This window comes from Apteryx rowi, unplaced genomic scaffold (assembly GCF_003343035.1).
Source record: "Apteryx rowi isolate R43461 unplaced genomic scaffold, aptRow1 scaffold_184, whole genome shotgun sequence".
NCBI classification, from domain to species: Eukaryota; Metazoa; Chordata; class Aves; order Apterygiformes; family Apterygidae; genus Apteryx; species Apteryx rowi.
Genome location: NW_020448130.1, coordinates 1,466,377 through 1,491,075, shown reverse-complemented (window position 1 = coordinate 1,491,075; position 24,699 = coordinate 1,466,377). Strand labels below are relative to the sequence as shown.

The 24,699-nt window shown below is 37.4% G+C and overlaps 1 protein-coding gene across 1 annotated transcript; it reads left to right on the top strand.

The window, feature by feature from the left end:
• The first annotated feature begins 22 nt into the window (after positions 1–22).
• RIPK2 (receptor interacting serine/threonine kinase 2) lies at positions 23–23,698 on the top strand. The gene is made up of 11 exons (XM_026061743.1): positions 23–224; positions 3,356–3,509; positions 4,777–4,932; positions 7,328–7,485; positions 10,501–10,550; positions 10,886–11,047; positions 14,110–14,195; positions 14,360–14,455; positions 15,095–15,200; positions 19,417–19,596; positions 21,049–23,698. The coding sequence occupies exons 1-11, from the start codon at positions 34–36 to the stop codon at positions 21,372–21,374; spliced, it is 1,665 nt and encodes a 554-aa protein (XP_025917528.1). The 5' UTR covers positions 23–33; the 3' UTR covers positions 21,375–23,698.
• Positions 23,699–24,699: the final 1,001 nt, after the last annotated feature.

Below are 24,699 nucleotides of genomic sequence, written 5' to 3'. Positions count from 1 at the left end.
GGCGAGTCGCGCCTGGCGCGGCGCAGTGCGAGGATGAGCGGCGGGGCGGGCGGCGGCGGCGGGGCGGGCGCCATCAGCTGCGCCCTGCCCGCCATCCCCTCCAGCAAGCTGCCGGACCTGCGCTTCCTCAGCCGCGGCGCYTACGGCACCGTCTCCGCCGCTCGCCACGCCGACTGGCGCGTCCCGGTGGCCCTCAAGTGCCTGCAGGGGCCGCTGCTGGAGAGGTGACGGGGCGGCGGGGCCGGGGCCGGGGCGGCAGCCGCGACCCCCGCGGCGGGCGGTGGGAAACGGCGGCGACCCGCGGGGCCCGGGGTGGCGCTGGCGGAGCCGCTGCTGCCGCCGCCTGTTGCTGCGTGCGCAGGGACACGCGCCGGTGTGTGCATGTGTGCGTGCACGTAATATACACCGTACGTTTCTTTTAGGGAGTATAAAGAATATATAGTATATAGAATATATCACTATATCCACTCCCGAATGCGGTGACCCAGAATAAGCTTCTCCAAGACGAAACGTAGTCGTTGATTTTTTGCCCCAGGTTGCGTGGTATTGAGAGAAGCTGCTCTGGGATAATAGGTTTGCAGGACTCTTGCCTACAAGTGACATTTTCTTTAAGCTCTGTAACTTAACTGTTGTGTTCCCCGCTCTTCTGGGGACCAAGGCACAGCGCGTTTGCTGCAGGGCCGTCATCCTACATAAGGATGCAGCAGGTAGTAGTTTGCTTCCATCTCTGCCTCCTTCGCTCTCCAGAGCACCAACTTTTTACCGTATCAATGCCAGTTCATCTCGGGCTGTTGACGTCTTCCTGACTATAAACCTGCCTCTTTTTTTCTTATACAGATGGCTTTCGTCTTTACTGCCTTGTTTCTGTTGATCTAGTATTAGGTGTTTAGGCAGAATAACTTCACTCAGACATAGACGTCCATGTATATGTGTGTGTTTGGGTATGCTTGCACCAGAGGGGCATGGGTGTGCACGTGTGTGTATATACATGCGCGTAAAATCTCTTCAGCGTTCCTCAATGTGTATGCAAGGGKTTTTTTGAAAGGTTAAACAAAAATTAGTCCAGAAAACTTCTATTCTTGTTACTCAGTATTCTAGAACATAGGACAAGTTGTTTCAAGCTATCTAACCTCTTATTCTCCAGGTATGTGTACACAGGCTTTATCTTTGAAAACCTGCCAAAATGAAATGAAATCTCAATCATGTGTTTTAAGTGGGAAGTTTGTGGTCTCTGTTGTTGATAACTTTATTAACGCTTTTTTCTTTAAATTAAATTACCTGCTTAAATCCCCACTTATCTTGAATATAGTGCTTATCCTTTCAGCTTGATTGGGAAAGAACGGTATATACTAATTCTAGCCTTGCTAGAATTTAGATCAGTGTGACATGAAACCCAAGAAATTTTGACAAAAGGGGAACTGAGGCAATCAAAACAATTCAGCCATCTACTGTGTATTGTGCAAAGCTCAGAAATGCTATGAGAATAACCTAAAGCTGTAAGAAATATTAAGCCTGAGCTTTTGTGACAAAAAAATTGGCAGTTGTATTGTAGGCAGCGTCAGACGTCGTTCTGTAAATGCCGTCGGGAAAAGGGAAGTTCAGGCAGCCGTTCACTCCCCAAACAGGAAGCCTGCGCTGTGTCCCAGAATTTGCTCTGTGCAACCTACTGAATGGCAGAGCCTGTTTGGAGGCTGTTGTGGGCTTGTGCTCAGTTTGGCATTGCTCAATGCTCTTCTGGTATGGAGCAGGGAAGGGTGAACTGATTTATAGACACAGGAATAAACCTTGGTATGTTGCAACTCGTTTCCCAGTTACAGCAGAAACTCATGCAGATCTGCCTCATAGCCTGGGAAAACCCCTACTTTCCCTAACCTAGTCTTTTTTTGAAAGGAGAGAGTTGCAACCTAGGCTTTTCTTGAGGCCTGCCTTTTCACTCTGATCATTGTCGAGAGCTTCCTGTAATAGCAGCTTTCTTCTTCCTCCATCATGAAGATATGTTGCTCTTTCTATTTCCTACCTATTGAAATCATGGACCAACAATTTCACATACCTCTATTTTTTTTTTTTTTTCCCCCTGTCATAAAAGCAGCAAGCTTTAGTTCTCTAGGCTTCTCCCCCCCCACCATGTGCTCTGAAGGCCTTTTGATTGCGAGGGCTAGATCTGCACTGACAGGTCCAGACAGACTTGAACTCTTCAGTCTGTGCTCTGAGCTGGATGCACASAAGCCAGCTCTCCTCCGGGAGCTGTATGGCCATATTAATATGGCACTGGGCTGAGCAAATCTTGATACACGTAGACTATTAGCCTGTATGCAGCCCTGCACAGCTGTGCAGCTTCTGAATCAGGCTGGCTGGCATCTGGATGGTCAGTCTTAGATGTGCTGTGATAGTCCAGTATTTGGATATCCCTGTCACACACTTGTATCTGTACCAGTCTCCAGTGATGTAAAATCTAAATCTTTTTTTTTTTTCCTTAGAATTATCTTTCTTAGTCCAAGTATCCTCACTATTAATAACCTGTATGTTCAAGAACTTTTGAGATATAAAACATGTCAAAAAATTGTCTTCATTATTCTTAGGAATAGAATTGTACTCTTACTTAGTTTTAAATAAAATTTCAGCTGCTTATATTCATATGCCGCAAGGTGTATTTACATCTTTGTAAAGATACATCAGGCTCACGTTTATGAGGAGGGTTGGCCTTCACAAAGAACATTCACACCACCACGTTCAGGTGTCAGGTCAGCTTCTCTATGCTCCCTGTATAATCAGACGGGGCCCAGTCTAAGAGAATAATTTATGTGATAACAAAGCATACTTCATCATTCCTTTTCCTTCAGAAACTGAAATTGTATTCCTTTAAGTTATATTATTTTAGTGCACATCAGTGTCCACTGAGTTAAAACAATTGGAGAACTGTGAGCTACGTATGAAAATCTCCATTTTATAGTAGACAAACAGTGGGCCTCTGTGAAAACTCAGTATTTGAAGATGGGCAGTAAAATAGGATAAATATAGTTAGATATTACTGTCATTATGGTTACACAGGATGGTGAAAGTTGGAGTTCTGGTTGTGTCCTCATTTACTGGAAACATGGATGAAATGCGTTGTGGAAATAAGAGATATTTGTGCAGTACAGCAAATCTAGAGAAGCTATCCTGTGCTTGCATTTGCAGATTCTAATTTGTCTTACAGTGTCTTGTTATAGAAACAGTGTAGTAGGAAATAAATTTTGAAAGATGGCAATACTGCATATAGCAACACAATTAGATAAAGCGAATTTAATGAACCTTACATTTGCTTTGAATTTCCCAGTGTTAGTACAGTAACCCCTTTTTTTTCTTTTTCTTTAAGTGATAGAAACAACCTTCTGAAAGAAGCAGAGATACTGCACAAAGCCAGGTTTAGTTACATCCTGCCAATTTTAGGAATTTGCAATGAGCCTGAATTTCTGGGGATAGTAACAGAGTACATGACAAATGGATCATTAAACCAGCTTTTACATGGGGTAAGTGTACTTAAAGCTCTTAAATACAATCCCTGGTTGGTTCAAATAGACTGATTTCCATTCTTAAGGGAAGTAGTATGGTAAAATTTAATATTAATAGTATTTCAAATTAAAGAACAACCTGGGTTTTCGTTGCTCAGAATTTCTGTTCCCCAAAAAGACGACTGAAGTCAGTAGACTTTAGTTTTATTACACTCATTTCTTTAATACTATGCTCCATAACTGACTTAATGATGAATTATTATATATAGTCACTTAAAAAATCTCTCTGTTGGTCTCTAGTTAGAAGCTGAAATACTTACAGTCACTTCAGTCTGTGTTTCAGAAATATTGGCAGTGTAAATATCACAAAGATGGATTTGTTTCCTTAATATGACCTTTTTTAAAAAAATAGACTATTTTGCTCTATATTTACAAATCTAAGCAGATACGGATATTTCTTTTGGGTCTTACTTTCAGGAGTATGTCAGCTTGTGCTGAGCTCTCAGCTGTTTCTGTCAGCTTGATCCGAGCATCCAGTGTTCTAGTTTAAAGCTATTGCAGTTGTCTCCATAGCCCTGTACCTCTTCTGTACCTTTAATCAATGCATACCTCATGCCTTAGAGAACTCAGCTGTTTATTTTTCATTAAAGCATTAGTGTCAGTGTAACTTTAATATTTCAGTAGAAAATTCCTGCATTTTTTTATTGATGTACTTATATTTCCAAAGGTGGTATTTTTATGGTTAGTTTCGCAATAGCTGGAAAAGGCACGGAAATAAACTCAAATCTGAGCTGAGTTTTGCCTGGGCACTGACATGTAGTATGACTTTGGAGTGGCATGTCCTCTTCTCTCTCTCCCTCCCCCCCCCCCCATATCAATTGAAGATATGATTTTTGCTTTTCTTTGGATAGTACTTATAATCTGTGGGTTACAATTTCATATAGGAGTTTACCTATAAATCTTATTTCCATATGAGTAACATGGTAAATGTGCTATTAACTCATGATTAACTATTAATTCATGATTGCTATCTATAGCAATCATGAATTATTACATGAATAAATGGGAATGGAAATATAACATTGCATGATTGATATTTATGCATGTGTTTTAACAGCTAATCAATCTCAATGCTCAGTTATACTTTTTTAAGGAGTTGGCATAATGTGTGCTTTAAAAGATTACTGGTTGTGCAAGTCACTTTCTTCTTGTTGTAACAGTCAGTATTATGTTGTTAGATGAGAACAGAGATATATGTTTTGGTTTTGTGGTTTTATTTTGCTAGAAGGATGTATATCCTGACATTCCCTGGTGCCTGAGATTCCGAATCCTTTATGAAATTGCTTTGGGAGTAAACTATTTGCACAACATGAATCCTCCATTGCTGCACCACGACTTGAAGACCCAGAATATTTTACTGGATGATGAGTTTCATGTTAAGGTAGAGTTATTTAATTCTTTTGTTCTTCAGCATCCAGAATGAGCCAGTGTTCAATTATTGCGGAGGAGGAGGAGTGAGGACATGGCCATGTGGAGGGGACATATTTATATGCAAGGCTTTTTGTTTTATCCTTGCGGACAGAACTTTCCAATTTCTCTGAAAACTCTGTTCTGCTCAAGTGTGGATTTGATCCATCTAAAAAGACCAATAGTAGTGATGCTTTCGTATGAAAACCTTCCAGGGATACCTGTGCCTGGACCCTTCTGAGTAGAAAAGAGAAAGTGTTCCTGCCTGAGGTGCTCTGGCAAATTCATTCTGGAGGACAGTGGTACCAAATCCTAAAGTTAATGACATTTGATATTTACCATGCAATATTGCATATACTGTTAGAGTGTAGTATAGGAATATGTAAAACCTAACTGTGAAATTTGAACATCCTGATACCTTTTGTGAAGCAGTGTAATCTAGAGCAAAGAAACATGCATGGAGAAACAATATTAGTTTAAAAGCTTGATTTTGCCTTTTAAACTCTCGCTGCTCTGATGTGAAAAAGAGATTAAAAGTACTAGTGATAAAATGGTTAGGTGCTTCCATAATTTCAGTAGTTGGGTTTTTTTTTTTTTTTTGTCAAAGAAACAATACTTGCTTAAGTTTTGTTTCCTTTTCAGATCCTTTGTTTCTAAAACTGATAGAACGTACTCTTAAAGAGAACATTTGAGAAATGAGAGATATCTTGCATTTAATTTGTACTTCAATGGCTAATACTTCAGACTACACCACATGGTATCAACTGTAAGCAAAGGTCCAATGCTGATTTCTTAATAATAACCACTTGGAGGCCTCCATTCCAAAGAGGTTTTTCTTGGCAGCAAGGCAGCTTACGCAGCTTCCTCTCCACGCACACCCTCAGCAGGTCACTCCTCCTCTTGCGCAGCTCTGCTGATATCATCATCTCTGGAGCTTCCTGATAAACCTGATTGGGGAACTGCTCCAAGTAATTTTTTTTTTTTTTAATGCACACTTTTTTCTTTTTAATCCCTATTAGCACAGGTGCTATCCTGTACTCTGCCTGACCATGCATAAACAGTTGCTCTGCTAGAACAGAAAGAGGGAATTGGCTAACTCTGTATACCTCCCTAATGAAAAGTCTCTGGAAGCCTGCTTTTGGGGGTTTTGGGAGGTTTTTTTGTATGTTTTTTTTTAAGCTGTTTTTTGGGGTGAAGCAAAATTCTCTAATTTAGTACAGGTGACAGGAAATGTAAGGAAGGTTATCATGTGTGCTATATAGAAAGAGTTGCATATGTCTAAAATTAGTAACATTTATAGAGCAATTCTGAGTGTACCAGCTCTACTGAGGATATCTGAACAGTTACAGGGAAGAAGTTACACTAATGAAACTGAGTTGTAAGGATTAAAAGTTTGTTTGTTTGTCTGTTTGTTACTATGGATTTTGTTTGTATGCTCTCCAGAAAGCTGATTTGTATCSTCTTAATAGCCCCAGTGCTCCCACAGGCAGCTTTGTTTGTTCAGAATCATTTTGCTCTTATGTATACACAGGACAAGCCCAGAGCTTGTAGCTGGCTACATTTTTCTTCCTGATAATATCACTGGACACTTCACAGCTCAGACAGCTAGTTTATTCTTCCAGCTCCTTTTCCCCTACCTTTAGTCAAGTCTGTCATTCTGCTTCCTGACTTGTGGATGTCTGGGAATGCAAATTAAAGTCACTTAGTTCTTTATGGAGATGTACGGTAAGCCCTGTAGGAAAGGACAAGGAGATGGTTTTGGGAAGGCCGCAGAGTGCGCAGTAAGCAAAATATTTGGTAACTTTTTACAGGCCAGAATTTCAGAATACCAATTTTGCTAATTCCAGATAAATGTTTAATAGTTTGGGGGATAAGATGGACTGCCCTAGTCTTAATCTGTAAGAGCAACTGTCTCAGGATGTCTGCAGGCTCAGATATGGAGAGCTATTTTGATTTATACTAAATTTGTGTTTTCCTCACAAGCGGGGGGGGGGGGCTAGAAATACACGATGGCTTTCTGTTTGCTTGTTTTTAATGAAGGAAAATGATTAAGTGATTTCCTGGAACAGTTCTTCAGACAGGGCAGAAATCCACAGTATGTTCTCCAGCTGAAGAGTATATGAAATCTTTCCTTAAAAAAGCAATAGGATAGGGCAGTGTTATAGCAATAGCATAAATCATGAATTGGGAATATTTTCTGAGTTGCAGATAGTGTTTTCTGTTGCTAAGACAATGACATACTTTTTACATGTCAGGTTAAGGACTTTAAACTAATAGTTCTTTCAGGTATTTTTCCAGAATTTGTAAAAACAATTAATAGATAAATCCAGTTATTCTTCTTCTCAGAATAACTGATTTGTCCTTTCCAGATTGCAGATTTTGGCTTGTCAAAATGGCGTGTGATATCTATGTCACAATCACGAAGTGAAACCTCTTTGCCCGAAGGAGGGACTATTATCTACATGCCTCCTGAAGATTACAATCCCAGTCAGAAAACCCGTGCAAGTGTAAAACATGATATCTACAGGTACCTCGTGTTGCTCTCAAGTGAACTTTGCAATTTGAGTTCAAATTTGAGTTACTGAACTTAGATTTTAGTGCATTTTCAGCAATTTTATTATTTTCAGTAATATTGTAACCATATAAGCAAAATGAATGAGGGGGAAAAAAAATTGAGTGCTAGCTGGAATTTTTGATCATCCATTTCTTTAGAAAACACTGACAAGTATAATGCTCCAGAAATTAAGCTATAACTATGGAAATAGACAAAGGAGACTGGTTTCTATAAATGAAAGTTTATCTGTAGAGACAATGTAGGGAGAAAAAACCTGTTCACACTTTTATGTCTATTCACATACCCTTGTAATTAATGTACACCAATTAACATAATTTGCAGGATATACTTGCGAGAAAGAAGAAAAACACATTTTTGGAAAGGGATTAGAAAAGAAAACAGGGTAATGAGGGTGGGGGAAGTATAGAGAGATGCCTACTAAAGGGATAACTTTAAGTTTGGGTAGATTTGCTTCAGTCAGCTCTGCTGAGCAGTATCTGGAAGTAGTAGAGTAGTGGCTACCTGTATTAGAAAGGTGATTGCTCTTAGGATATGAGAGATATGATCAGCTTATTTGAAGAGGTTCTGAGAGCTCAGAATATCTGAGCAATCGTGGAGGGAGTTGTCATGAGGAAGTGGACATTCAGCAGCTATGAAGAGGCATATCACTGTGACGAAGCCCATCTCTCTGTTGTGCTCTACTACCTTTAGATTCAGCTAACTTTGACAGGATTGTATTTTGGGGAGAGATGAGCCAGTCTCAGAGGGACTTACTGATTGCTGGAGAGAGCATTAATTCTTTTAATTATCCCTTAAGGAGCCCACAAAGCTCCTTGACATTCCTATTCAAAGAATAGGGAGGCTAATATACCTGATCTCCTCACCCTTTAAGGAGAAAATCTGGTCTAGGATGATGTTGGAGAGGACTGATGGTATATTATGGGGAGAGAAGGAACAGTGTGATGTCTTGAAAGTCATCTCTTCTGGCCCTTGATTTTAGGGGATTTGAGTATGGCTGGTGTATTAATGAGTAGAGATGAGAAAGACAAAAAGGTTGTTAGAAAAAAGTTGTGTGCAGAGGAATAAGAACTGAATGGGAGAAAGTAAGAAAAAATAAGTAAAAGGAACTTAGCAAACTGTTAAATCAGGAAGGAAAGAGATTATTTGAAAAGAGAGAGAAAAGGAATTAAGAAAACAGTATAAGGAGATATGCCCGTTCAAGACTGGAAGACAAATGAATATAGAGAGACAGTGAAGGAAATGGTCACCAGGAAGGTCCTGTAGAAAAATCTGTGCTTAGTAGCAGAAGGAGATGCTATGAAGAAGAATTAATAAAGGAGAACATGAATAATGTAATGAGGAATCAGCAAGAGGTGATTTGCTGCAGTATTGCAGAATAGAGAGAATAATGTTTAGTTGTAGAGAGATTCCAAATGGAATGCAAGGCTGGATGGCTGGTTATTTGTTTGCAGCAGATGAGTCTGAATATTGTTGAGATACTAAACCTACTTTGTGGATAAGGATCTTTCTTAAGGAAAAAATCTTAAAAAAAAAAAAAAAAATTAGCTGAGCAGTATTAACTCTTGTAAAAATAACAATTTACCATGACAAATAAATCAGTATTCTTGAATTTTTCAGGAGTACATGAAAAACAGTCTTTCTAACACAGATTCATTTTATGACACTGTGAATTGAATAAGTAATTAGGAAGGCTTAATTAAATGATTAATTTTAAGTGTGAGTTATATCCTTAATTTTTTTTATTCTTACTAGTTGGTACCTGTTAAATTATCAAAGCTTAGAGGCAATTAAATGAAACTCTATACAAAATTTGGTATTTTTTGGTGATCTAGGAAAATACTGTCTTTATGTAGCTATTTGAGTAGCTGAGCAAACACTCTGACAAATGTCATTCATCTTAAAAAAAAAAAATTCTTTATATAGTTTCACTTGAAATTTTCATAAAAGTTTCAATGGAATTTGGATTATAATTATTAAAAAGTAACATTTAACTTTTTAAAAATCAAAGTGTTAATGTTCTGAAAAAATAAGGGGGAAGAGGTGAGTTTATAAGGATATGTTTTACACTGAGTGACAGTTTCTTAAACAGCGAAGAACTTTTGCTCACTTCTTTTATATTTTAGAACTACTAGATTAATTCCTAACACCAAATTCCTGTCCTTAAATAGGACAGTCAGATCTGGGGTTTGTACTGTTTTATTTTTTCATTTCCTTTACCCACATTGTTGACTTTTATGTAAGAAGTCAATACTTCCTTTAGATGAAATAATCTAATATGACTTAAATTAAAAACCTCTTTGAAGTTACCTTCTGATTAATATATCGTGACGACTGAAGAGCGCAGTTTTCCTCCAAACGGTGGAAGAGATTGGTATTCACGAGCCRCTTCCCGTTCCAGTCGATGTGCGTGGAAAACCAGCTCTGTTTTGATGCGTGGGCAGACGTGCCTTCAGTCAGGTGGCTCTAGGTGTGGGTGCTCCTCCGAGGAATCCCTTTGCTAAAGCGAACGCTGCGCGTGAAGCGACATCTCTCCCTACCGAAATGATGGCGAGTGTTCATGGCACGCAGGGTCCTGCTCTCCGGGGAGCAGCCGAGGGCGGTGGGGAGACTCTGGGCTTGCTTTAGGTTGCCTACCGAGATTTAAACTGCRGGCTTTATGTTTCACTCTGTATGTAATTCACTGCATGCAGTAGAGCAGGGCCTGTGCAGATCTGGAAGAGGCGCTTACGCTCCACGTAGCTTTTCTGTGCTTAAAATTATGAACTAGTCGCAGTTGAAGTCACTGGTAATRTTCCTGCTAGTTTTCATATGTCTGGGGCATCGTTGTAGTTAGCTGTGGTCAGTCTAGCGTGCGCCATGCAGGATCATTTTAGTGGAATGTTTTTAGTAAAATGTAAAGCTGAGCACACTGCTTTATCAAGTGGCAATCTAAAATAATGTATTTTATACTTTTTATACTTTAAACAGCTATGCAATTATTATGTGGGAAGTGATGACAAGGAAACAGCCTTTCGAAGGTAAGAATGTATCTTTTAATTTATTTTTCTAGCCTTATATATAACTAAAGCTGACACCTTGGCACCTGAGAACTTCATTTTAGGGGTTGCTTTGTAATCATCCAGCTTGTAAGTCTGTTGAATAACAGATTGAGTTATTTCTCAAATTAAACTCTCTATCTTTTTTAAACTGCCATGTTGTTTGATAAATTCAAAATACATYTTTTTGTAAAAAGAAATACTGCTTTCTTTTGATGAACTATAAATACTTGGTCTGCAATCTAAATTGTTCTTCCTGTAGTGAACTATTTATATTGCATATATTTCTAATGAATGCATGATATCTATTTTGACAGAAGTTATAAACCCCTTGCAGATAATGTATAGTGTGTCACAAGGACAGCGACTAGACTTAAGTGAAGAAAGTTTATCAATGGACATTCCTCATCGAGCACTCGTCACAAGATTGATAGCAAGTGGATGGGCACAAAATCCAGATGAAAGACCATCATTCTTAAGTGAGTTTACCTTGCATAATGAAAAAAAGATTTTTAAGTTGCCAGATTTCTGTCTAATGCAGTATTTATAGAGCACTGTTGCAGTCGCAAAAGGGAAATGGTAAAGACATGAAAAGTTATATCAGGACAGTCATGCTGAATAAACATCATGTGATAAGATGCTTGTCTGCTTCCGTCATGTCTATAAACAGACATTTATGAATGGAACTACATATGTGCAATAAAACCAACTTGTTAGTTGGAGTATTTTGCATTTGCTGTCTCTGTAATTTCCCTGTGGAAAAGTAATACCATTTGTTTAACTACTTGCGCTGCATTTTTTGTTTATTTTTGAAGGGCAGATTTTGTTTTAAGAAGAAGTAAAAAAAAAAAAAAAAAAAAAAAAAAGTGAAGTATACAGTGAACACTGAAGTTTGTGAGCCATCTGGTGAACACACCAGCAAATTATTGCACATCAGATGAGCTATAGTGATTTCATCTTGCGTTTGCATAACATCGGTATAAATCTTTTTTGCTGATACTTAATCTAGAATGTTCTAAATTTCCATTTCTTTGATTGTTCCACCTCTGGGAATGAGCAGGAACTGTGGTTGAGCCCACACACTTAACTTTCCTGGGTGCTTTTCATCTTTCATTTGAAAGTGTGAAAAGCTTCTTAATTTTGTGGTGTCTTTTGGCTCGTGTTTGGTTGTTGTGTAAAGGTAATGCCATCCAAATTGGCAGAAAGTAATTACCAATTTTCAAATGCAAAATTTGCTCTTTTCGGTGTTGGTATAGTCCCATATGTCAAGGTTGTGAATCTGACAGTGTTTCATGCAACTGTCTAGCTGTACTTGTTTAATTTGAATGTACTTTAAGAACTCCATCCCACTCTTTTAGAAAATGTGATCCCAATTATGTAGGGAAAGCTGGATTATGTTGGAAAAACAAAAAATAAAATATGAAAGTTATTAAAAGCATTCAACTTTAGAACAGTAAAAATAGCTCTGGATTAAGCARTCGTATATTGTAAGGGTTTCTCACTGCTTAGATTGAAGATGGAATTCCTCATACCTGAAATACCTTTCTATTTTTTTCTCTTTTTTAATGCTATAAATATAGGTTAACAATATTTCATTTGTATATTTGGTGAGCAGAAGCTGGATTATTATTTTTAAAACCACTATAAGCTTACCTTCTTTAAGTTGGAAAGTGTTAGAAGATTGCTTTTCAGATATCTCAGAAAGAAATGTTCATAATTACAGGATTTTGGACCAGTTTTGCAGAGGAAAAAATTGGGACACATCTAAACACATACAGCATCTTGGTGTTTGGTTTGGTAGCTGATACTGTCTAACATGAATGACATGCCCTTTCTGAGGCATTCTGATTTTTACTTTGAAGAACATTTTGAAATGTAATTTTATTTTAGAGTGAATCTGGTTTGTTTGATTTTAATTTGTGGATTTTTTTTCTCTCCAAGCAAGGAAATAATATCTATTCATATTATTCTCTAAAATCAAAAAGAATAAACACATCATAATATTTCCTTAGGCATTCTTGTTTTCCTGTGTCAGTTTAAAAAAAAAAAAAGTCAAAGAAGCATGAAAGGCTGTGGTCACACTGACGGAGTGATTGCCAGGCGTATGTAGTAGAGTGTGAGCTCTCTTGGTTTCTGTTATTACTACTATGTTCATTGTAAGATGATTTTTTAAGAAAACATGCATTGCTCTTCCCCTTTTTTTTCTACTTTACCCTCATAAAAAGAAAGAGGAAGTAAAGCTAGGTTTTTAAGTTCATACAACAGCTGTTGCAAAATTAAGGGAACTAAAGCTCACTGAATGGGAAATTTTGCAATTACCATAACATACGAAGAAAAAAATATAGCCCAACGCTCTTTTTCCTAAAAAAACTTTAAATAGAAAAGCTTAGATAATTCATCTGCTCCTTTTATAAAAGAAGGGACAAAGACTACTTTTTCTCTTGTTTTTGCATAGCTCTGCATTTTTGATGAYCTAGTCTTGAAACATATATTTACAACTTAATAATAACCAATAAAAATTAACAATACTCATACTTCAGTATTGTAAGTGGCCTGCCAAAACTACAAACTCCATTTTTAGCTGATGCAAGAAAACAAGAATCCCACAAGAATGTGTCTTGAGGATGACAGTGAAAAAATGTACTATGGGAAAACTATGGTAAAATTAGAGTAAAAAATAGAAGTATGTTACTAAAGTTACATTGTGACAGATTGTCAGTACTGTAAATGTGCTTTGCAGGATCGGTGATGCTCATAGAGAAACAGTAGAAGTTATGATACACTGTTGTCCTTTTCTGAGGTTTTCTTAGAGTTGAGCATAGTTTCAAAAAGGCGTTTCTGTAATACAGTCATCTCAGAATTGAAATATTAGTTCTGCAAACCTTTAAGAGAGTAAGGGAGCATGGCACAAGTTGCCACTTGTTTATTGAATTGTCATGTGCCTCCCTATGTAAATAGATGTCTCAGTTTCTCTGATAACTGCTTTTGGTGGGTATGAGGACATTATCGTTTGAATTCAGTGGATGCGATAGGTCAGTACCTTGACTATCACTGTCTTTTCTGGCCATGCCTCACAGCATCTGTTCTGGATATTGCTGTGTGGATTCTTTGTTTATTTTTCTTTAGACATCTTCTGGAGCAGAAAGACAGCAAGCCACTCTGAAGTCTTGTGCTTTTTTTGTCCCATTTAGCAAATCAGGCTTGCTGGGTCTGCCTTGGAATATAGCAAACCCATCAATCTGTCCATTCCAGGAATGCAAGACTTGCAATCTGGCACAGTCCTGGATCTCTTTTGGTACAAAGAGCTGAGGTACCCAGGCTTCTGATCAGGACRGTTTGTTTCAGTGCTATAAAAACTGTTGCATTTTAAACAGGTGAGAGCAAAAAACTTCTGTTTAGCAGCGTAGGTATTTTGATGTGTATCAATAGAGAAAATAATTTTGTAAATGTAAGTACATTTTGAAATGTAAAAAAGCTTTAGCAATGTGAAAACGTAATATCCACATTAAATCATTCAGCAAAGTATTCTTTCTTTATTTAGAATGTTTGATAGACCTTGAACCAGTCCTGAGAACATTTGATGAAATGGCTATGCTGGAAGCAGTAATTCTGTTAAAGAGATCAAAGGTAAGTAGCTTTTGTTACAGTCGTAGAAAATGAATTGAACATTTCTATTAGCAAGCAAAAGTTATTTCATTTGTCATTTATCTAATCTTGTATCTGGCTTAAGCGTGTGCTTGTGCAGACCTGTCGTCTTGTAGCCAAAAGTTAATACAACACGTCTCTTTCAGTCGCTATATGAATCACAGTGTATTCACAAGAGTGGAAAGAAAACAAATGCAGATCAGACGTCTCTAAATATACCTCTGAATCTTAATCCACAAGAGGTAAATATTTTATATGTTGCATGTGGTCCTTCCTTGATATGTCAGCATCATTAAAGATCTTGAGAGCTTTAAAAGGGGGAGGAGGAGGTTAATTTAGTAAGGGGGAATTGTTCTGCAGTTTACCTTCTTATGCAGTCAGGGAAGGCGTAAAGTGCATTGGTTGAGTCAGGCTGCAACACATGCRTAACCATGTAGATGGAGATAGTAAAGGGTGGGTGAGCAGAAATAGGAAGGCCATGTTCAGTATATCCTCAAAGTGTGGGAAAGCATCCGTTCCAAGAGGAGTGCAGCGCACAAGGTCTGCAACTTGGATTGCAAGAGGTTGTCTTCTGCTCCCTTCCGTCTTCCTGGAGTTTGCTTATATAGGATCATATAGATTTCTTTTTAAATTTTGATTCTTAATACTGCTTCTGTTCATTCTTACTAATAGTCAGTCTTGTATACAAAATGGCTCTCAGCTTTGGAAAAACACGGGTATTAGGATTAGGTGTATTTTTTTTTCTGTCTTACTGTATTTTAATAGTCCACTGAGCCCTAAGACTCTAGGGGAAAGACAGTGATGGGAAGGTATTTTGTAAATCATTGCAACTTCTTATATATTTAATGTACATTTTCATTATATAATTGGATTCATTTCAGGAAATGCATTCTGCTTCCACACAATATGATGCACTTCCCCTTCAGAGCATCCCTCCAGATGTATCAACATTCAAGTCTGTTCCCAAGTACAATATCCTCTCATCAGGTAGAGACACTCATGACTTCATATAAATTAAGTTACCATTGTGTCTTTATGCTCCCATTGTGGCATTGTATTTGTATAGTAGATAGTTGGATTTCTGTTTATGTCAGAAAAGAAGTGCATTTCATTACTGTAAACTTAGTGCTCTGACTGAAAAAACTAGTGTATTCTAGCTCTGACTTTCTTTTTCTGTCACTTGACAAATCCCCACACCTCACAGCTTTGGTTTTCCTTTTCACGGTAAGGAGTGCAGTGATACTGTTTACTTTTCCCTTCAGACTCTTGGCAGTTTAGTTAGTTGTTCATGAAGTGCTCCTAAAAATTAAATGGATAAAGATTTTGAGGGGCTCTTACAGCTGAGTAACCTGAAAGTTTCTCATATAGCCTCTAGATCACTTCTCATTCAATAAATAAAAAGGCTTTAATAAATAGCGTTTGGCTTGGAAAAGTATATGCTCAGATCTTTTGCAGTTATCACCTTTTGTCTCAAAGGCTGAACGAAAGCTAGCAAAAGTCCTAAACAAAACTCAATTTTGAAGTGTTGCTGACATCAGAGGATCAAAATACATACATCCATAGCATCAAAATGCTATGGGACCCAGATGGAACAGCAATACAATGTGAAACTAAAATTGAATTTAACTTTTTCCTTATGAAAGAATGCAAAATTCTATATTTCAAAAGAATGAAGCATCCTTTGGCATTGCAGGGACCAATGGTGTGAAAGCACACAAGACAGTTGACTTTACTGCTGTAGAGTAGGGCATCAAAAGTGTTCTGGGACACTGCAAAGCTGGAGATATTCTGGCAGAAATAGGAAGAAGGCAGTTTCTCTTTCCAGCTCCTGTTACAACACATCTACGATTCTGAGCAGGCACTCAATGTCCTAGAAAGATATAAATACAGTCTGAAATTCCAGGGAAAATACAAATTATAAGAAACTTGAGGGATTTAAGTTAGTAARTGGCAGCAAGTAAGCATACTGTAGTTCCACTGTCTTTCAACCCAAGTATTTATCATTATACATATCATAGAAATCTTAATAATGAAGAATAACATTTAGTTACTAAGCTTAAYAGGAATATTGTGACAAATTTGAGAAAATGGAATATTATATTGAATGTGAGTATGGAGTATAAATGTAATCAGATAAGATAATGATAAATGTTGGCCCTTCTTGCTGCTGATTCCTGTTTAAAAACTGTCATATCTGCCTGTGGGCATCATCAAGGAGACTATGGTGACTCTGTAAAGGACTGCCAACTRAGCAAACTGTTGTATGTATGCATATACACTGTACAGACTGTGAAAACAGTATCTATTAAACTGTTTGTCACAAGGTGTCCACCCTGATTATAAAACCATGATTTTGTCCATGTGCAAAATATATCAGTACTTAATGAAGGAGAGCAATTCTGCTCATGGCATTGATCTGTGATCTATTTCTAACCACAATTAGAAACAATGAAATTGCCATAATGACTGTTTAAGCCCTATCAACTTTGAAATAGTTGACAAGAAGATCTCATTTTCGTACCTGTGCTGCCTAGAAAAAATATATGAAATTCTTCGTATAGTTTTCATTCTTCATTCTTTCATTTAATTCTTTGTGGGAGGTCACAGAAGATAATGTTCCATAATTTATTGATTTATTTTGGTGGGACCCAGCTGTGCTGTCCTCATTATTCTGGACACTGTAAATATAGAGATAGCTATAGTCTGTCCTGAAAAATTTGCTTTCTAAGAAAACAGGAAATTCATGCTGGTGACAATGAATCCAATCAAGTATAAGATGCAAGTTGTAAAATTGTATCAGCAGGAAAAATCAAAAGCTTGGAACTGTTGTCTGCTCTAGCTGTTTAAATGTTACCTGATTTGTTTCAGGTACTACAGCAGAAGAGATAGCACTATATCCATATAACCATAGTTTAGTGAGTTCATCTACTGTTCTTGGATTTTGCTGAGCATTTTGGGGAACAAGCTAAACATTCTTTTCGGAAATTAGATTTTATATTTCAGTTGAGGAATGTGTCCATGTATATTCTAGAATCACAACTGTGTCTTGAAACARTGCTGACAAGTACTGACAGGAGCAGCATCTCCTCCTTTACAACTTGCTTCTGCACTGGTAGGGTCTGCACAGGAAACTATTTTTCCATCTGCAACCTCATAGTCACGCTTAGGTGATATACAAATAGGTCTCTAAATATTAAGTTTAGCACTAGGTCTGGAAAGTACTTCTTGGGTCATCAAGTGCAGTCTTTAGTATTGCAGGCACTCATGTCATAGAACCATGTTTATAAACTAGTCAAGTTCCAAGTAAAAAGCCTGTTCTTACTTTGCCAGTATCTGCGTCAGATAATTTCATGATGAAAAGCAAAATTGGCGTTCTTCTTACTTTGCCAAAATCAGATGCAATTGTTCCAGCAGAAAATCTGTTCCCAGGTGGTTGTTGGCAAGAAATGAGTTTGGCATGGCACCAGGGGAGAAGTTAATGACAATAGATTTTAGTTGAGTTGGKTTTTTTTCCTCTAACAGTATCAGGAAGCTTTTTCATGAACTTGTTTTTTCAGGATTAAGAGCTGACTTCTAACTTCCAGCCTCAATTTTTTTCTAGCCAATTTATACCTACTTGGTTTGGGGCATTGCTTTAGGCTTAAATAGCCCTTTTTCCTCCCTCCCATTTCATTTCTGATATAGAGAGTAATCCTTCTGTACCCTTTGTTTTGCCAGGTAAAAAGAGCGTGCTSTTCTGAAGTCCATTCATAAAATTGGCTTCTTCATTTTCCTGGTATCTTGCTAGTCCTCTGTGTGTGTGTTGTAGCTTAAATTAGTGAACTAAGGCTACCAGACCTCTGCACTTAGTGTTATAAAAGAGGTTTTACAAGTGTTTTGTTTCACATAAAAACTTTACTTGAAATATCTTGGAATTTTACTTTTTCTTTCTCACAAGCATTCTTTGTTACAGAATAATCTACCTAGTTTTTTTTTTTCCTTATCTCAATTTGGAATCATTAGCCCCAGCTTGAAGCAGAAATCTTGATCTCATATTTCGTACTGCCTAATTTCCACTTCTGTTTCTCCAGTCTTCTAAGTCAACCTGTTCTTTCTGAATAACCTCTGCCAGTTTCCCTAATATGTTTCTATTCTTTATGCTACGGTCACTAGTCAAGGTCATTCTTCCTTACTGGTACAATCTCAGTAGTTTTGTCTTTAATAACATTAGAGATCTGTGTGTGTTTAGAGGTCTATAGCAGTCTATCCCAGTAGAATCTTTTAAAATCCTTTCCTAAAGTGATTTTTTACTCAGAACTAATCCTTCCTTATCTTTTCTTATTCATGCAGTATATGACATCTGCTGCATCATATGCATATAGTTCTGCCCCACTGAATTTATCTTTCCTCTCTTCATTGTGTCTTTAGATGCTCGTCTGAATTCCTGTATCTGCATCTCTGGTTCTAGTTAATTTTTCTGAAGCTCTTTATCAAGTGAAACCATGAGAGTCTGTAATGAAAATTGCATACAGAATTAGGCGTATGCCATGTAATTTGTGGCTGATTGGCTATTTGTCATCCCTTCTCTGAGTCATCCCTACTGCTGCTTCATATCCATCGTCATCTTTTTATGCTAGATGATCCTGAAAGTAGAAACTAATAAGCTTCCTACCTAATAAAATTCCTTTTTTTCCTTTCTTTGTAAAAGTTCACATGAAGCTCTCTTGAAGTCATATGCTGTCTTGACAGACTACCAAAAGTTTCAGTTGGCCTCCCACTGAATGTCACTGTTGGTCTTCGTGTTCTTTCCCTCTGCTTGAGTCTTTCTTTTAACCTTTGTTGTACTGTCAAAATCCATCAAAATTAATTAGCTTTCACACTGACTCCTAGCTACCTCTCCAAACACTTTGAGAAGTCATTTTTGGTCTTCCAGTCCCTACAAAATTTTATGTTGAGCAGAGCTTTTTAAAGTTCACATTTACCAGATATGTTTGTTCTCTCAATGTTCTTTTAAAAGACGACAAAACATAAAAAATTACAAACACTCAAACCCTGATAGAAGACAAGGGACATAAATATACTCAGAATCTAAGTGCAAGGAATAATGTGTTGTGTTTGAAGAGAATTTAGGTTGTGCATAATTTGTTTTATGTAATTGTTCTAAATAGTCTCTGATGCTTGTATTTTATTTGAACACAGAAGTAATACAGCTCTTTCTTTTAAGATGGAAATTTGGGAGGTCTACACTCCCTCAGCAATCAGAGCATGGATGAAAATCTCTCTGTTACCCAGAGYGCTAAACTTCTTGTGCATCCATATAGTTCTTCTCCCTCATCTGACAAGAGTATTTCAAGTGCCTCAAATTCTGCTTCATGTGTGCTGCGGTCATCACCAATTCCTTCAGGTATAGCAAACACTGATAAAATTCCCAGGCCCGCAGTATGTGTCCTATGATTGAATATATGCRTGTATGAAATGGAAACTAGAACTGTTGTTCATCTGTAAAGTGAAAACAAAGCATGCTTCAAATAAAGAATGCACATCATTATGTCCTTGAAGCCTTATATTCTAAAGTGAGTAAAATTGATGTATAATTTGACCTAAGTACATGTACCTTTAGTTCCTAACTTTCTCCTTTTCTTTCAAGCAACTTTAATTGCTGCTTTGGTTCTCCTTTCTCCCGCTCCCTTTACCAATATTATTTCCCCTTCCTTCTACTGCTSTAGGAGTGCTGCAGTCCAGCAGACTGGGAAAGTAAGTTTGCTAGAGGCAGCGAGATGGGTTAAACTCTCACTTATCTCCACTCTGTGGACTTGTCATTTGCCTCTTAGTAAAGACGGGGCAAAGAGAAGCAGCAGCTGTCCTCAGCATCTCATCTTTAATGGTCTTCAGTATTAGTTGAGAATCACTGGATAATTTTTGTATGTATCAAATACCKATTAAAAATGTGTTTCCAAAAGAATGAAAACAAAAAGAAACTTTAATGGATGTTAAATTATTCAGTGATTTATTTTTTTATTTTATGAGTTGCATGATAACATGCAACTTTGTAAAGATCTGCCACATCATCCTTCTTCTGAAAATTACAGTTCCTAATAAAGGTCTGTATTGAAATTTAACAGTCTTTCTTCGGAGCACTCTAAACTTGCTCTATTTCATTCCATCCTCAGATGGAATCTAGAACTTTATTTTATGAGAAGTGGCATATGCTTTGTTCCATTAATCAAGTTCTCTTTTTCTGTACAACTACAGCACAGGAAAAGGGGATGTGAGAGGCACACATACAGTGCGTGGAACACTTGTCATTTTAGGGGTCCTCATCCATATCAGCACTAAGAGTAATTAAGATTGCTGCGGGCATTTGAGAAACTGGCAAATATCTTGACTGAGACTGCGAGTGATTATGCAGAAAGACATTCACTTAAAAATACTTTTAGAAAGAGTAGACTAGAAGAAAGAAGTGAAAAATGTCAAGAGAAAGAACAGAGCTTTTTTCAGCCATCCAGAGTAACTACACACAATCCTGAACCAGATGCAGGTCCCTACTGTGGTGGGGGGCTCCTAGCAATATGAGAGTCTTGCACTGTTTCACTATATGAGTCCTCTGCTTGAAGAGGGTATAGAGGAAACTACAGAGACATTTTCAGTAAACTTCTCTTTCCACTGGGATTTTTACTGAAGTTACTACCTGTCTCTTTTTACTACCAAGCTGGGTATTGCTCACGAAGAAACAAGTTTTAAACAGCTCGGTTTTTTTGTTTTAAACAGCTCGTTTTGTTTGCACTATTAATTAACAGATGGTTAGAATACTGATTTATATATATATATATTTTTTTTTATTCCTCCCCAACCTCAGATTTTGTTTTGGAAACTATACAACACAATGTAGCTCATCAATGGATCCAAAGTAAAAGAGAAGAAATTATTGATCAGATGACTGAAGCATGTTTGAATCAGTCACTAGATGCTCTTCTATCAAGATTTTTACTCATGAAAGAAGACTATGAACTTATAAGTACCAAACCTACAAGGACATCAAAAGTCCGACAACTGCTTGATACCTCAGATAGCCAAGGAGAGGAATTTGCCAGAATAATAATACAAAAGTTGAAAGATAACAAGCAGCTAGGACTTCAACCTTATCCAGACACTGTATCTAATTCTCTAAGACTGCATCTTTAAATTTATTGTTTCTATATGAAACCATGTGAATATTTCTTACAAGAAGGATTCTTGTTTCTCTGTGGTAGTTTTATATCTGTACTGCTTTGTCTTTACTATGCCTTTGTATAGTCTCAGAAGAGACATTGGGTTCATCTAGACTGCATTTGGTGAGTTACCAGTTAATCAATTGGAGGGCAGCCATAAAGCCAAACACTTGCCACTTACTGACTCAATTCATGTAAGTATTTTGTTTATACGTGACAAAGAAAAAACATTAAATATTCCCTGTTTTACTTTTTTTTCCCTGTTTATACATAGCCTTTTCTTTCAGCTGACAACATTCAAAAAAGCTTTCACTAAAGCTTATTTCCTATTTAGCACATCTTCTACAGAAACCAGTACCAACTGGTGTTGGTTATTCTCCTCCATCTGGTCTTTCCTATAGAGAATGAAATCTAGGTGCTCTATTTATGGGCCGATATACTGTGTTTATAATAGCTTTCTTCCTTTTAGCCATACTGAGCACTCTTCCCAAGACATCTGAGAAGRGCCATAGATGAGAAGAAGCTTATGTTGTGTCTTACAGGATTTTTATTATGTTTTGTTTTGGTTTTCCCATTTTGTTGCTAGGGCAAGCGCTTCAGACTACTGCACAAGAAGTGCAAGTGTGAGTCAAAGGAGGAACCTAGGGGGCAAGAAACACATTGTGCTGATCATCATTGTTGTGCTAAAAACTGATATGTTAGAAAGGGTGGAGCCTTGCCTGATTGGGTTACATCTCCTTAAATTGCTCTCGCAAGTAGGGTATGATGAGATCCACTTACAGCTTGCAATGTATAAGGGAACCCTCATTTAATGCCTCTTACCTTTGTGGTCTGACATAAGTACCTCTTATCTCATGTTGCTAGATCAAACTTCCAATTTATTTTTTTTGGTTAGTATTTACATGATGAGCCACAGTTTGGGTCTGCTGGACAAAGGTCAGGTATGCACTGCCATGCCAGCTTAGTAGTAATGTGCATGGGCCTTTCTCGTGTGGAGGGCACTGTGGAGGTAGCAGAGGTAGTGTTTCCTCTTGAGAGGAAAATGCAGTGTCCTGACGTGCCTTAACCTTCTCTGGACAATGGTCACTACCATCCCTTTCCATCTAAAGGATGGTGCTAAAATGTTTAGGCGCAAATGGGGCCACCTGAGAGACTTGACTTGGATGTCTTTAAACCCAGTAAAAAAATTGCTCTTTTTAATTTGCTAGAACGCAGCACATGCAAATGACTTGCATTTTAAAGGCACTAATAAGTAATTACAAGTTCTGTTAGCACTAGTTAAAATTTGGAAAAATTCCAAGTTCTAGTACAAGAAAGCTGATATCTGCTTAAACTGTCTTATGAAAAGGAGCACATAAATGAGAAGTTGCAAATGATGGCTATTTGGAAACCAATGGAGCTGTGAGATCTGCCCCATCTCAATATGATTCAAGGTTCAGTATGTGCAGTAATGGTTACCAACAGCTTACCTTAGATTTTTTTCAGTATCTGTCATAACTTATTTTGTGAACTGAATTACAATAATGTGATGTATAATTTCTGGATAGAAGGGCTTTTCATAGATTTTTTTTTAAAATAAGTTCTTGCAGTAAACTGGGAATTTGTATTTTACCCAGCTTCTTTGTTTTCATCTCCCTTTTAACTCTTGAAGATTGTAAAATTCTAACTAAAGCATAGTTAGCTGAAAACAGGGCAATGGTATAAAGAACGGGTGTGTTTTTTGTAGAACAGACTTGAAGATGACCAGCAGGGACAGGCTCTGAGGAATGATGCCAGCCGTGCCAGTATGAGTTTGATTCCAGACCTGTGCATTTCATTACAAATCACATTCCAAGCCATGTTTTGTATATTATTAATAACTAGTGTGCCTAAAGAAAGATTTGTTTTATGCAAGATAGTCTACCAGGTAAAACTATCAGGTCTAGTTATAGCTTTAAACACAATGAACAATACCACTATCTAGAAAACTGATAGTTCAAGACATGAAAAGGTACTTGCAAATGCTGAGATTTTGCGAATGTTAAATGTTACTAAATAATTAAGGATGTGGGAACAAGAATGAGGGAAAAGCAATGAATGTTGTTACATCAAGTGTCAACTACATGCCAGTGTTATTTGTATTCTCTGTTCTCTAATTATATTCCTTTCTTCTTCAAGCTATTTTATTCCTGACTTTCATTCTTGTTTGTTGAGATGCTGATTCAGATTTCTTTGACTTTCTTAAACTACATTGATGGATCTTATTAAATATATATGCTGGTAAAAGGGTTTCATGTTTAGATTAGTAAAAAAAAAAAAAAAAAAGCCTCCTGAAATTTCCCTTTTGCCAACACAGAATATTATAGAAAATAAACTTTAAAAAATTGCAGACTGCTTTGCTTGGTCTATAGCATGTTTTTGCCTTTCATACTTCTCAGATGAAGGAGGGAAAGTTTGATAGGGCTTAGAAGTGAAAAGCAGACCAAGTATTGGCAGATTCTAGTGCAAAATCTTGCAATTTCTTCTTTCTTACCCAACTTACCATTGAAATGAATGGGTTTGGATTTTTATTTTTCCTCAAACATATGCTCCTCTAGTCTCCTTTCCAGAAGGAGAATGTAGTATCTCCAGTAAGGAATTCTTTGAGGGGAAAAAAGAGCAATTAGGAAACTTTAATATACCTAGAAGTACGTAAATTTTCTTTCATTATATACTGCATGATGGAGTATCACTTAGTTCCTCTCCAAGCAATCCTTCTAGTAAAGGTTTCTCTTTRCAATTTATAAATACCTATAGTCAAACTATAGTTTTGCAAAATCCCATTTCTTAGGTGTGTATCTAAAATTAGCCATGTATTAAGAGTTTCCCTGAATTGTGGTTACTGGAAAAAATAGAAGCTTCTTTATGGGTATCTTTTTAAAAGATGATACATTGTTCTTGTAGTACTTTAATTTTTTTATTTTAAATTATGCTTAAGAAGGTAAAGGTGGTCCTGCAATGTTTAGAGAAAAAAAAAAAGTTACATCTAATGTCTCGCATGCCTACGTGGCTGAAGGGTCTGTACCTTCTTCCAGTTTGTCCTAAAAACCAGAGTGGATGCCTCCTGCAGTTGATTTACCTTTGCACCTACTTAGCCTTGCACAACTTTAGCACAGCACGGTTGCYGTACATGCTGTGCACAGTACACGATTATGTCAGCAGGCTTTATAAAAAAGGCAGCAATTTCCATTGCGTGCAGGTTGGCGGTCTCTGTTCAGAATTTGTGATTCATGCTGTTGAGTCTTCGTGATGCTGCTGCTGCACCTTTTCACTTATCCGCC